Source organism: Gobio gobio (assembly GCF_949357685.1).
Source record: "Gobio gobio genome assembly, chromosome: 5".
Lineage (NCBI taxonomy): Eukaryota > Metazoa > Chordata > Actinopteri > Cypriniformes > Gobionidae > Gobio > Gobio gobio.
In genome coordinates this window covers 33,133,148-33,147,437 of record NC_137101.1, presented here as the reverse complement: position 1 = coordinate 33,147,437, position 14,290 = coordinate 33,133,148, and the positions used below count along the sequence as shown (strand labels likewise).

At 38.2% G+C, this 14,290-nt stretch overlaps 1 protein-coding gene across 2 annotated transcripts in view; it reads right to left on the bottom strand.

Moving 5' to 3' along the window:
- Positions 1-14,290, bottom strand: part of ptprb (protein tyrosine phosphatase receptor type b) — an 83,886-nt gene that overhangs the window by 36,503 nt on the left and 33,093 nt on the right. For both annotated transcript variants that reach the window (XM_079818284.1, XM_079818285.1), the window contains exons 10-16: positions 12,247-12,510; positions 11,236-11,499; positions 10,823-11,092; positions 9,051-9,314; positions 6,396-6,644; positions 5,731-6,000; positions 3,082-3,360 (exon numbers count right to left, since the gene is read on the bottom strand). In XM_079818284.1, coding sequence (XP_079674410.1) covers positions 3,082-3,360; positions 5,731-6,000; positions 6,396-6,644; positions 9,051-9,314; positions 10,823-11,092; positions 11,236-11,499; positions 12,247-12,510 — 1,860 coding nt within the window. The remainder of the gene's footprint in view (positions 1-3,081; positions 3,361-5,730; positions 6,001-6,395; positions 6,645-9,050; positions 9,315-10,822; positions 11,093-11,235; positions 11,500-12,246; positions 12,511-14,290) is intronic.

Here is a 14,290-nt window from a genome sequence, read left to right as displayed (position 1 = left end):
TAATAACTACACGCTATAACTATAATTAACAACATTAGTTAAGCATTAGTAAATAGCTGATTCATCATTTATAAAGCATTAATAGACATTACTAAGCAGTCTATAAATACAGCTATAAATGCTTTATTCTTGATTTATAAACATAAATTAAACACATGTGTTTAATAATTGTATTTTCATACTTTATAAATTATCAATTTATAATTTCTTACATTATTTACAAACCAGTTATTTAGGAGTTGTCAGTGGTTCATCAGATCATTTAGAAAGTGTAAGTAAAGGATTAATAAACTTTTTAAACGTACATTTATACATCTTATTATTTAGACATATAGTAATAGGCTAGTTACTCACTGTGTTAATAAATGCTTTATTAACACATATTCCTACTGTAATACATGATTAATTCAGGTTGTTATAAAACACTTAGTTTTTGTAAGTAAACTATTTCTGTGAGCTCATCTAAAGTGAGGACAATTTGTAAAGCTTATGTTCGGCTCCGTTCTCTTCTGAACAGAACACAGGAAAATATAGCACATATTTATTTCAAAATGCAAAAATGGAGACTGTACAACTAGTAAATTAATATAAAATTAAAATGAAACCTCTTTAATGTCATAGAAAATAATATTCCTGTAGACCGCCAGTAAACATGACTGCAGTAAAAGGAAACTAAGCCTCTGCAATCTGATATACAAATACTTTTCTGTAAAGTGTAAACATTGCTGAATAAAAATGTACCAGCGGATTACACTGGATTACAGGAGTGCCAAAATACAACAAATACAATTTAGATAAAACAATAATAATATAATAAAATATTTTGCAGTGTCAAAACAGTACTAACTTTAAAACATTTGAGAACAGCCGTGCAGAAGAGAACTGAGCCTTTAAATCTTCTTTGTAAAAATCTCCTTTACGAGGCATAAATAGTCCCCACTTTCGATGAGCTCACAGAAATAGTTTACTGACAACTAGTAAATGTTTTATAACTACCTAAATTAATCCACCTGGTCTCATTGCCAAAATGTACCTCTGGCAACGTTTTTGCAAACCCCAAAACACGTACCAATATGTACATATCACTGCAGTTTCAAAGTGAAATGAACACTAGAGGCAATTAAAACAGCAAGCACTTTTTATCGTTTTTTTTTGTACAATGTAAATTAATACATTTTGGAGTTTGCGTCACTTAACCAGCTTCATATGTTCGGCTTTTCTGATATAACAAGCTTGCTCAGTAGCTCAGCTGGTACAGATTTGTACTTGCAATGCTGAAGCTCAGGTATGAATCCTGTGAAAGACAAGTCATGATAAAAGAGCTCAAAGATGAGTTCACACAAGTTAAAATGACATGGTTACTATTGTATTTTTGTCACATTTGCTTTTGTTAACACTATCGGGTAGGTTTAGAGTTCAGTGTAGGTGTACGTTAAAAAAACAACGTAATAAAACGTCAGATTCACGCTCATGGCACCCCTGTTCCGGAAAAAAACTAAGCTTTTAGCGCCACCCAGTGGACATTTCACTTTGAAACTGCAATGATATGTACATATTGGTACGTATTTTGTCTCCAAGCAGAGGATGGCCCACTGGATAGTGGATGCCATCGTCTTGGCGTATGAATCCCAAGACGTGCCCTGCCCACTCGGGGTTAGAGCTCACTCCACCAGGGGTGCTAGCTTCTTCCTGGGCGCTGGCTCGTGGCACCTCGCTGACAGACATTTGTAGGGCTGCGGGCTGGGCGACACCAAACACGTTCGCTAGGTTTTATAGCCGGTTGCTTCTCGTGTGCTTGCTTCCCATAGTCAGCAACGCTGAAGTGCCCGTTCTAAGTGTTGGCTTGCTGTGCCACTCCCTTCCCCATGGAACAGATACATGCGCTTATCTTCTCCACTCGAGTTCCCCAGGAAATGGTGAACCCTGTTGAGTCCTCCGCAACCCACGGCAGTCGGATGTGGCAGAGCGTACGACGCCAGGTCTGGCACTTGTATGCATTGGTGGAACTTGTGTCAGGCTGGGTTCCGTATGTCGTGACCCCTGCGGCGGTCCCATATGTGTATTCTCCACGGTACAGCTCCCTTCGGCGAGCTCGTGTCTTTCCCTCGGCAGAGTTCCCCTGCCGTCTCAGTACGGTGTTGTTCCCCTGCCTACAACAGGCCGGGGCCACCCCTGGGACTTCCGTATGTTGCACTGCCCAAGGCCAGTCCATACGTATATTCTCCACATGGTAACTCCCTCCGGGCATGATGTGGCTCCCACAGCGTCCTCCAGGCACGCTTCCCAGCGTTATCCAATAAGTATGCTGAGTGGGTCTTGCGGAACAACAGTGTGACTCTCCCTGTGTGAATTTCCCCGCCCGTATCAGAACGGGGTCTGAGGGGCTCTCGCTGGGCGCTGGAATGTATAGGACCGAATTATTAAGGAATGCTGGATCTGCCAAATTTGGGAAATTTTACATGGCAAGAAGTCATTCTCTGTTGCTTGGAATATGCTTACCCATTGTCGATGTCCTTGTCTACAACCACCACAGAACCAGAACCCAGCCAACACCTCCATGCACCTGCCACAAACCCAGAGCCAGTGCCTAAGCCCGCTAAGCCAGAGCCCCCCACATGACCCAGAGCTATGCCAGCTAATTCTGACCAGGTATGTGAGCCCTATGTCCATTCAGGAGCTTGAATTTGAGCCAAGCATGACAAATGAAAACAATGGCCTGGTTTCATAGAATGGGCTCAGATTAAACCATGATTAGGCCTTAGTTCAAATAGGACATTTAAGTAGCTTTTATAAACATGTTTGCGATTTTCTGTGAAATCTGTCAACTTTAGGCAACTAGCGTTGACTCATCCAGACTGCAAAAAAAAAAAAAATCTAGTATTAACTTTAATTAAAATGATTAAAATCTGTGTTCTAGAAAAAAGCTGTTTTATTTTACACTGAGTAGGTTGCCCCTCATGATGGCTGCCATGTTGAGATCACATTATACAGCAATATGCACCGATAAAGTGACCAGAAGTCTTTAATGAGAGTTTGTGATTTGAAGAAGTATGAGCAAGATTGTGTTCTAATGTCACTTACTGTCGATCATAGTGATAACGCTGTTTTTTGTGGTTGAACTTTGCTTGTCTCCAGACATCACTGTAATGTAAATGGTGTAGTTTCTGAAGGGTTCCAGCCTGTCAAAACGCTGCGAGAGAGCATCATGTCCCAGTGTGTAAGTGTACACTGGTGTCCTGGAGCCCTGATTGTGGCATTCCACAACATAAGAGTCATAATCGGACTCTGGAGGCATCCAGGAACAGTAGACAGAGGTCGAGCTCAAGGGGAAACAGTGGATGCTTGGAGTTGAATGTGGAGCTGTAGAGAAAAATAAATCTCTTATAATCACTAAATCTACAGTAATTTACAGAGTTTAATATTTGAGTTTCTGAGCAAATATTCACTAAATCATTCTCCAAAACCTATTATAATCTAATCTAGATCTAATACCAGGGCTGGAAGTTGATCCCAGAAAGAACAGATAATGTTTCAGTGCAGAGGAATCGACTGTGTTCATTACATTATTTACCAAACTACTACACATTCCAGAACAGCTAGGATGAGATTAGTTCATCCCAGTGACTCAACGCTTTTAATTCTGTTCACCAAAAACACTCAATAAGATTGATTCTCTGATTCATTCAGTTACACTTGCTGGGTGCATCATTAGTCTTTTATTTTACAGATATTTTTTTAAACACATACAGACTTTGTATAGCAGCCCTTAATTGGTCCTTCGTGGACAAATTTGGGCACAAAGGTGCACAAAGGGCACAAGGTCTCAGGTGTGATCCCAATTTTTTTGTTTTTAAATAAATGTTATATCACCATCTTCGATAAAATAAAATCTATCAATTTATGACTTTTTTGGGGTATTAATGAATTTATTTACCTCTAAAGTACCATCTTTTTTAAAAGTAAAATATGCTTATTTTTGTTATTTCTTTAGGTTTATTTATTAACTTCAGTGTGTTCAGGTGGCAAACTTAGGAAAAGTAGCCAAGTCTTGTACTGCTCAGATTAAGGGAAGTCTTTTTGTTTTTTTAATGATTTTGCCCACATTTGTCCCGAAAGTCTCTTTAGGGTTAAGAATTATGACAATTAATATATATATATATATATATATATATATATATATATATATATATATATATATATATATATATATATATATATATATATATATATATATATATATATATATATATATATATATACTCACCTAAAGGATTATTAGGAAGACCATACTAATACTGTGTTTAACCCCCTTTCGCCTTCAGAACTGCCTTAATTCTACGTGGCATTGATTCAACAAGGTGCTGAAAGCATTCCTTAGAAATGTTGGCCCATATTGATAGGATAGCATCTTGCAGTTGATGGAGATTTGTGGGATGCACATCCAGGGCACGAAGCTCCGGTTCCACCACATCCCAAAGATGCTCTATTGGGTTGAGATCTGGTAACTGTGGCAGCCATTTTAGTACAGTGAACTCATTGTCATGTTCAAGAAACCAATTTGAAATGATTCGAGTTTTGTGACATGCTGCATTATCCTGCTGGAAGTAGCCATCAGAGGATGGTGGTCATAAAGGGATGGACATGGTCAGAAACAATGGTCAGGTAGGCCGTGGCATTTAAACGATGCCCAATTGGCACTAAGGGGCCTAAAGTGTGCCTAGAAAACATCCCCCACACCATTACACCACCACCACCAGCCTGCACAGTGGTATCAAGGCATGATGGATCCATGTTCTCATTCTGTTTATGCCAAATTCTGACTCTACCATCTGAATGTCTCAACAGAAATCGAGACTCATCAGACCAGGCAACATTTTTCCAGTCTTCAACTGTCCAATTTTGGTGAGCTTGTGCAAATTGCAGCCTCTTTTTCCTATTTGTAGTGGAGATGAGTGGTACCCGATTTGGTCTTCTGCTGTTGTAGCCCATCCGCCTCAAGGTTGTGCGTGTTGTGGCTTCACAAATGCTTTGCTGCCTACCTCGGTTGTAACGAGTGGTTATTTCAGTCAAAGTTGCTCTTCTATCAGCTTGAATCAGTCGGCCCATTCCCCTCTGACCTCTAGCATCAACAAGGCATTTTCGCCCACAGGACTGCCGCATACTGGATGTTTTTTCCTTTTCACACCATTCTTTGTAAACCCTAGAAATGGTTGTGCGTGAAAATCCCAGTAACTGAGCAGATTGTGAAATACTCAGACCGGCCTGTTTGGCACCAACAACCATGCCACGCTCAAAATTGCTTAAATCACCTTTCTTTCCCATTCTGACATTCAGTTTGGAGTTCAGGAGATTGTATTGACCAGGACCACACCCCTAAATGCATTGAAGCAACTGCCATGTGATTGGTTGATTAGATAATTGCATTAATGACAAATTGAACAGGTCTTCCTAATAATCCTTTAGATGAGTGTATATATATATATATATATATATGTTTTTTTTTTTTTTTTTTTTTTTAATCTGAAATCTAAGAGCCATATGCAAAACAAAGCCCACAGGTTTTTAGATGTTACTGTATGTTCTTTCATAAGTTAATCACATACTTAACTTTAGTTAAAGTTTTTTAATTTGTTTAAATACTGTAGGATGTGAAACTGGCCACAAATAACTTTCAACATAATTTTTGTCAGTCCTGGTATGAGCTCTAGTGGTTGATGAATCTGTACTCACGGGTTCTGACAGTTTGATAAACAGGACTGCTGTAGGTCACAGGACTGTGTGTGATCCCACTGACAGTCCGTAGGCTGATATTATAGAGCCGGCCTGGATGAAGTCCTTCCAGGATACGCTGAGTGGAATGAAGACGAGAAAGCTGAAGTGTGTCCTGAGGAGACCACGTCACTTCAAAATCATCATAGTCTCCTGTATATGGGACATGCCAATGTATCTCCAAAGAGCCGGAAGAGCTGCTGATGGAAATTGATGATGGTGGTGCAGGAACTGTTTTGATATAATAGGAGTAATTTAGCTTTAGTTTTAGAAAAATGTCCAAGCTACTTTATTTGATGAAAGCTAAGTGCTGCTGCGCTCCAAAAAGGTCACAAATCATTATAAAAGTATCATAAAAGTTTCATTAATATGACTTGGTCATTATATTTCAAGTCTTCTGATTTTGTATGATACTTTAAGTGAGGATCAAGTCATTATTTACTAAAAAAATTATAGGTGCAGCGGAGAAGAGGATTTTCAGCATAAAATATATATTGTTGCATACTGTTTTAAAAATTGCAATATTTAAAAAATGAAACGAAATAGGCTCATCACTATGGCATTAGATCAGTGATAAGGTGAAACATAATTCAAGAGCTTTAGTGCTGACTTGCAGCAGCACTGACCTGTGCGCCCTACTGCAGTCGTAGTGTTGGTCAGATCTTCACTCCAGGTCTGAATCGTAGCAGGATAAAGCCGACCAGCCACTAGTCTTTGGAAGACCACCTGAGTGCTCTCTGGACCCAAATGCTGCTCAAAGCCATCTACAGTGACTGAATATCCAGTAAGTGCTCCAGGACCACGTGTCCAGCTCAGAAGAAGACTGTCCATTTGACCCTGATTCTCAACATGTAGATCTATGACTGAGGCAGGAGCTGGGAAAACAAACAAACAAGTTTTGTCAAACTAACAAAAAATCCATTGAAATCTCTAACTGATAATAATTGGACAGCTTTTTAGTGACAATATCTTCATATATAAAAGATGTGTTTAGTTATGTGCTTTTAGCTTTTTATTAGACAGATTAGAATGAGCAAGAGTCAGAAATGACTTGAAATTTGGGGTTCAAGGATAAAAATGCTACAGATTTTCACTGGTTACAAACATTTTGATATACTGTACAGTAACATAAAAATTACATCTATTTCAATTCTAGACCAGTTCTAGTTTTGTAAATTGTTAGATTTAGAAATGTATTTTGTTGTTTTCAGTTTAGTTTAGTTTAGCTTAGTTTGGATTTTTCATAAGTAGTTTTTAGTTTGTTTGTAACTTTGAAAAAATTGTTCCTTTTTGAGTGGAACTTGATGCCGCGTCATGACGTTGATGCTAAGCACGTGTCTTAACGTGCCAAACTGATTGGCCAAATGTATAAACGTCACAACACAATGTAGCACATAACAAAGTCCATAAATAGATGCCAGAAATGCTGCCATCATGTCAGGGTCGAGTTTTAGGATGGCTGCGTCCGTAACCTGAAAAATGCTGCCTTTGGAGGACACATTTCAAGGTCGGAAGCCATCAAGGCACTTCCGAATCTAATGTTAGCTTCACTTCCTGTCTCCTGAGATACCTTCATCTGATTGAGTTTTGAATGCAGCATAGATGTATCCTTCGCTGCCTTTGATATCCCACAATCCTGTGCGTTCCATTCTGTGGCAGATGGTGTCCAAAAGTTGCATTTGCTGGTCAGTTTGTGTGTAGACCAAGATTTTCCACTTCTGATGTCATTTCTAGCCAGAAATTACTAATGTAGTAATTAAATATTTGTTTAGATCTTACCAAAGCTCTCTCTATTTTGCTGTAGATCATTAAACTGTTACACTGCCTTAGAAGTCTGTCCGAAATCAGTTTCGTGAGGTGCTTTAATGTACAAACACTGCCTTACAAGCCATTGTCTTATAAGGCAGCAAGGCAAGGAGTCAACTGCCTAGATTTTCGGACGCAGCCGATGTGTGTGTGACTCCCTGTCCTCGTTATATTACACCTGACGACTCTCATCTGATGTGTGTGATGGGAGAGGAGCATGCTAGGTCAGCCACTGAGGAGGCTGACTATCAGCATACCGAGAGATTCAATGTCTGCAAGCTCAGATTCCACTTGGCTCTCTTCTCGAGTCAAGCGCCTGCACCTCGTGGTTTGGGTCCCACTACTGAAAAGGCAGAGTGGCGATCGGTCATGGGGTTCGCAGGTTGAGTTAGTAGAAGGAGGTTTCTAGATGGATAATTCCCTATCCCTGGCTCTTTCTCTTAACTCAGAGGACCCCTGATTGTATACACCTGTGGCCATCGAAGTGATTGGAACACCTGATGATTTAAAGGGGCATCCCAGTACTTTTGGCAATATAAGCTGTCTCATTTCGCAAGGTTGCGTCCTCCAGAGGTCGCATTTGAAGGCTACATGCGTCATCAAGGCTGTCTCATTTCAGAAAAGTAAGTAGGACACTTACTTTGTAAGTGCGAAGTGCGACCTTCAAATGCGCCCTTCTTTTCAGGAATTCGGAGTGTGCATGAGGTGTATCCTTCGCTGCTGCAGATAACTCACAATTCTTTGCGTCGCCATTAACAACCGTCATGTTTTTTAAATATTATTTGAAAAAATGGCGCCGCCGGCAGACATGCAAGCGAAGATGTGGTGTTTAAACTTAAGTGGTTTCAAGCTTGTTTTTGTTTTTAAGCTGTATTACCTCAAATAGATAGTTGTGGTAAACAGGATTACAAGTGTTAAGTGATTTTTAAACGTTCAGAACAGTACTTTGCTGTCAAGGCAAGAAACATTTCATAGCCATTTTCAAGTTATAAATAATTTTCATTCACATAACTGGTGTGAGAGTGCAACTTCACTGTGAACGTGTTGGCATATCAACGTGATACTTCCTGCCTGTGTGTCCTACGGAGGACGTCTCGTTTAATTCTGATTAAGGACACTCCATATACAGCATCCTTCACAGGATGTGTCCTCCAGAGGATGCAGCCTTCAAAATGAAATTAAATGAGACACAGCTAGTGTATATGGAGTTTGCTAGTAGCCTACGCTTAGTTTCGATACATTTTTGTGACGCGTTCCTCTAACTTCATGGAAAGGAAACCATGAGGCAGAAAGCGGCATCTTGTTTGTTTTCTTTATTTTAGAAAAGTGCAATGTTTTGTTTTTATTGTGTATTTAAGTTGTTCATACTGTTATAATGAGCATTTGGCATTGTGCCGATTTGTGTCGTGGAAGTCTAATGATGAATTATGTGTGTTTTGGAAATGGGATGCTTCAGGTGCCGCTTAAGTATTCACCTGTACGTGCCCATATAGATGACTGACTGCTTAGCTTCCCACTCCTGCTGATGATCACCATATTATACAGCATTCCTGGCAGCAGGTGTGTGAAGGACCAGTTCAGAACATCTTTTTCCAGTTTCCTGTGACACTGTATGGTCTTGCCCTGATCATACAGCTCAAGATCACATCTGTCCACCTGGCCCTCCGCTGCAGCCCAGCAGAATGAGAGGTCGCTGCTTGTGTTGGAGCATATGTGTAGTCCGGTCACTGCTGCTGGACCTGAGGAGATTTGGATAACAGGTCTTGTCATCATTGATCGATGTAGCAACTCATAATGTAAAAACTGCACATAATGTAATTGCATTAAGTATTACATTATTATTTTAATAAAATGTTTATAATGTAATAATTTTCTCAAAATGTAATACAATCTTGAGTTTACTTGTTGAGGCACATGACCCTTACTTAATGTTAAGTAATATGTCATTGGGGTGATGGCTTTTGAATGAATTTTGAATTGGTTAATAGTCATGTGCCTCAACAAGTAAATAAATGCATGGCTTCAACCATTGTGGTAATTAACATGTGAATTTACACTATTAGTTAATATAATATGTTATTAGGGAATTAATACAATATGACACATTTAACTAATAACAATTTAATGATTACTTAATCTATTAATCATATAGAATCTTCATTAGTTGCTGATGCAGTAATCATTAATAAATGGTTTAGTTCTTCTTGAGTCATACATTAAATCATGATTATATGTACATTAGTTAAGCATGAATTAATGCATATTAGTGCACCCGTATTGTAAAGTTTTACCAAAATATCAGTATTCCCTTACAGTAAATTTTTAAACATCTAAATCCAGAAAAATTAATAAAATCAGAATTTTTGCACCTTTAAACTACTTTAAAATAAATAAAGTAGTAGCAGTACTAGTAGTATCCGTAATCTGGTGGATTTTGTAGGCAGGTTAAGACTGGATTTAGATTTTTAAAAGGTACTGTAAAGTAATACCAATGCTTTGTTTATTATTAATATAATAATAATAATAACATGAATATTTAAAAATGTTGCATTTCGCATGTAGTTTAAGACTGGATTTAGATTTTTAAAAATGCACTGTAAGGTAATACTAACATTTTCTTTATGTTTAAAAGCTATTACAATAATTAAAATACACGAAATATTTGTATTTATTTAATACTGGCAATTATCGGTTATGTAATGAACATAAGTGTCTGCTTATCGGTATAAGAATTTTAATATCAGTGCTTCAAATAGGTTTGGTTTAATCTATGTGGAATTAACTTGGTGCAAGTTACATTGCAACATTTTTATAACATAATTTAATGAAACATTGAAACATTTTTACATTGAAAAGACATTGCATCTTACAGTGCAACAAAAATTATTATGGATAAAAACCATGTGCAGTGACAAAACATGCACAATAGAACCAGGAACCAGAATTGCTTCTGTATTGTTTTCACAAGCAAGTGATACATTTTCAAAACTGTCAGCATATTTTCAACTATGTTAGTACAATACACAAAACCACAAAGCATCATTTTCACTACAGATCATAAGTGTTTCTATTCAACGTTTCAATTTGCAGTAACTAACTTTCATAATGCTATTTAATTTTTCATTTGCATCACTTACTAAAATACTACCACCACTTGTGAAAGTGATAAGTTGGCAAGTGAATAAAAAATGAAGTAAATAGGGTCAATTTTGATTTTAAGTTACTTTAAACACACAAAAGGTCTTACGTGTTTGTCCCTCAGTGGTGACGTCCTTGCTTTTGGCTGTGCCACTGATTGTCTGAACGTGTGTTTTGTACCACCTTCCTGCCGTTAAATTCTTAAACAGGTAGCGGTTTTTAGCGGCGGGCACAGAGGCGTTGACAATCACTCTGTCACTGTCATCTAGTAGCTGGAGACTGTATCCATCATAAATACCCACAGCTCCAGTCCAGCTCACCAACAGACTGTGTGTGCTGAGGTCATTATCTGCTAGTAGGCCAGTGACTGCAGAGGGGTCTGAAACACACACATTGGACTTTAGTTTCTGGTTTCAAGCACTTGACAATACTATTTAATGAATCAGATTCATGAAGTGTTGTCTTTCCACTTGAAGTTCTTGTTCTGACATGTACAACACCATTATTATATGTGTTTCTCACCGGTTCTGCCACTAGTTGTGCTGTTGTTCGTCCGAGTTCCACTGACCGTCTGCACAGTAACTGAATACAGTTGACCAGGTATTAGGTTGTGAAATTCTGTCTGTGTGATGTGTTTAGGGACATGTGTGATGTCCTTGACATGTGTCTCCTGAAACAGAGACACTAAGTAGAAGTCCATGTCTCCATCACCAGAGGACCAAGAAGCTCTGAGACTGCTGTCTATGGTGCCAGCGCTCAGACGGACACTCCGAACCTGACTGGGTACTGGTTGGTACGATGGGGGAAAGAAAATTACGCAGCTGTTACACAAAGGATGGTGATGCTGCTAATAATGCATCTTGACTCAAATCCTGTCGGGTTCAACACCTAATTGAGTGTACTGTATATAATGATATAATGAGTATGATTCTTCAGTTCAGATTTATTTCAAATGAGAATGATTTTACTTTTTTAAAAACAAATAACATATTAAACCACTACTTAATGCAATGTTAAAATATTTAGCTTCATAATAAAACGTATTACATTTAAATATGAATCTTATAAAATATATGTCCAGGTTGTTTTTGCTTCACATTTGGTCCAAAGTCAAAACAAAATGATTTCATTAAAATTATATTTTTTAATAAAGAAAATGTAATTAAAAAATATGAAAATTAATGTTTCACCCTTCAAAGGTAATAGGACATTTAAAGTCAACATAAAATCAAAATGGACAATTCTTATTCTTTATAAGAATTAAAAAAAAAAAATAAATAAATAAAAACATGCCTTCGTTGTTACACCCACAGTATTACTGTATTGCAATGATTTAAATTAGGATAAATTTAAGGCAGTACAACAAATACTACGAGGTATAAACTTGAATCCATGACAATTATATCACAATTCAAATCCAAAACATACTGTATATTTTTCATTTTCTTTATAGAAAATATAATTTCTTAATTTTGATTTTAGAGCAAATTATATTCAAGCATATGTGCATTATCAATACAAATCTTGCAGTACCTGTCCGGCCCTCAAGGATCTCGGCACGCTGGTATGACCCGCTGTGAGTAGACAGCACCATCTTGTAGAGCCGGCCTGGTGTGAGCGAAGAGAACAGGTGTTCCCTAACTGTGCTGCTCAGATTCACAGCTGGTGACACCTGCGTGTCATTGAAGAGAATCTGAACCTCATAATTATCGACATCTCCTGGCGCAGACGTCCAGTTCACCCTCAAAAAACTGCTTCCACACTCCGTCAGGGACAAATTACCCACAGCACCCGGGACTGAAAAACACAAGGGTGAAATTTTATTGTAGTCCACTGATTACATCTTTTCTCATACAAGAAAGCGAAAAACAATGTCATTTATAAGAGTCATTGGGCCCTATCATACACCCGGCGCAATGTGGCAAGTGTTTTTTGCTAGTTTCAGTTATCATTTTCTCATCCTGCGCCACGTTGTTTAAATAGCAAATGCATTTGTGCCTATTTGTGCACCCATGGGCATGCTGGTCTGAAAACGAGTCGTGTTCAGGCGCATTGTTGGTGCGTTGCTATGCTATTAACCCAGCATATGTAGCATCACGAAAGACCTCTTAAAGTAGGCTACTTAAAGGAGCACATCTACTTTTTGGGACTCTAGCTTATTCATTGTATCCCCCAGAGTTAGATAAGTCCATACATACCATTCTCATCTCCATGTCTGGTTGTGTCTCAACTCTGTCTGACGCACATACCACTAGCCTAGCTTAGCACAAAGACTGGAGGTAAATGGCTCCAGCTAGCCTAGCACAGCACAAAGACTGGAGGTAAACGGCTCCAGCTAGCCTACTGCTCAATAAGTGACAAATAAGTGACAAAATAACGTCAACATTTTCCTATTTATATGTTGTGAGTTGTATAGTTACATCGTGAAGGCTACTAAGACCGACAGAAAAATTAAAAGTTGTAGTTCCTAGACCAATATGGCTAGCCTAGGAACTATACTCTCATTCCTGCATAATGATCAAGGAACTTTGAGCCGTACCATGGGTGCAGAGTGCAATGATATTACACAGCGCCAAAAAATAGTCCCCAGCACGCTCTCTGTGCAAGTAAGTTGTCACGTTGGTTATGTTGACGTAAGTTAGCCTATTTTCAGGAGCTGTGTAATATCATTGCTCCGCTGCACCCATTGTATGGCAGCAAAGTTCCTTGATTATTATGCAGGAATGAGAGTATGGTTCCTATAGCTAGCCATTTCGGCCTAGAAAATCGCAACTTTTCATTTTCAGCAAGCGTATGTACTGCTCTCCATCAGTTCAAGTTTTTTCCCCCTCTACCCCTCCACCCCCCAAACATAAGCAACGTTTCGTTCTGTCTTTAATAGCGCATATACTGTAGGACAATTTTTGAAATAACACCATTCTAAACAAAATGTATTTAAAATTTAATTCATGCACTTTCAGGGACCTATATTTGTTTTCAAGTACTTTCCAGGCCATAAATCCATGTGTCGGAAATTCAAGTACTTTCAAGTACTTTCAAGAAGCGTGGGAACCCTGAAACATACCAAATATTAAAAATAAAAGGATTACTATGTAAAAGATTATTTTTGTGTACATAAAGATAAAAATGGCTACATGCCATAATGCATAGTCATTGCATGTATTAGAATTACCTATTTGCAGTAATGACAAATTAAATTGGCTACTTATTAAAAAATTTGTGGCAATACACACATGTATTTAAACTGACTCGTCTACAGTATATTCCACCATGTAAATAGTGAATCCGCCATGATACAAGCGCAACTGGCTTTTAAAAGGAATGGAAGATGAGACTCTGATTGGTTTATTGCACGTTATTCCCAAAACACACACATTACTCAGAATAGAGAATAGGGACAACCTATTTTTTTTTTAGCTCTGTCAGTTTAAGCTAACTTCAGGTTTGGATTCATTTTAAACATGCTTTTGCAGAATTATCTGTAAGAAGCATGTGTATAAGGTGCTACGTATAGTGCTTCTTACAGATAATTCTACAAAAGCATACTCTGGTTAATTAAATGATGTATAATAAAAAA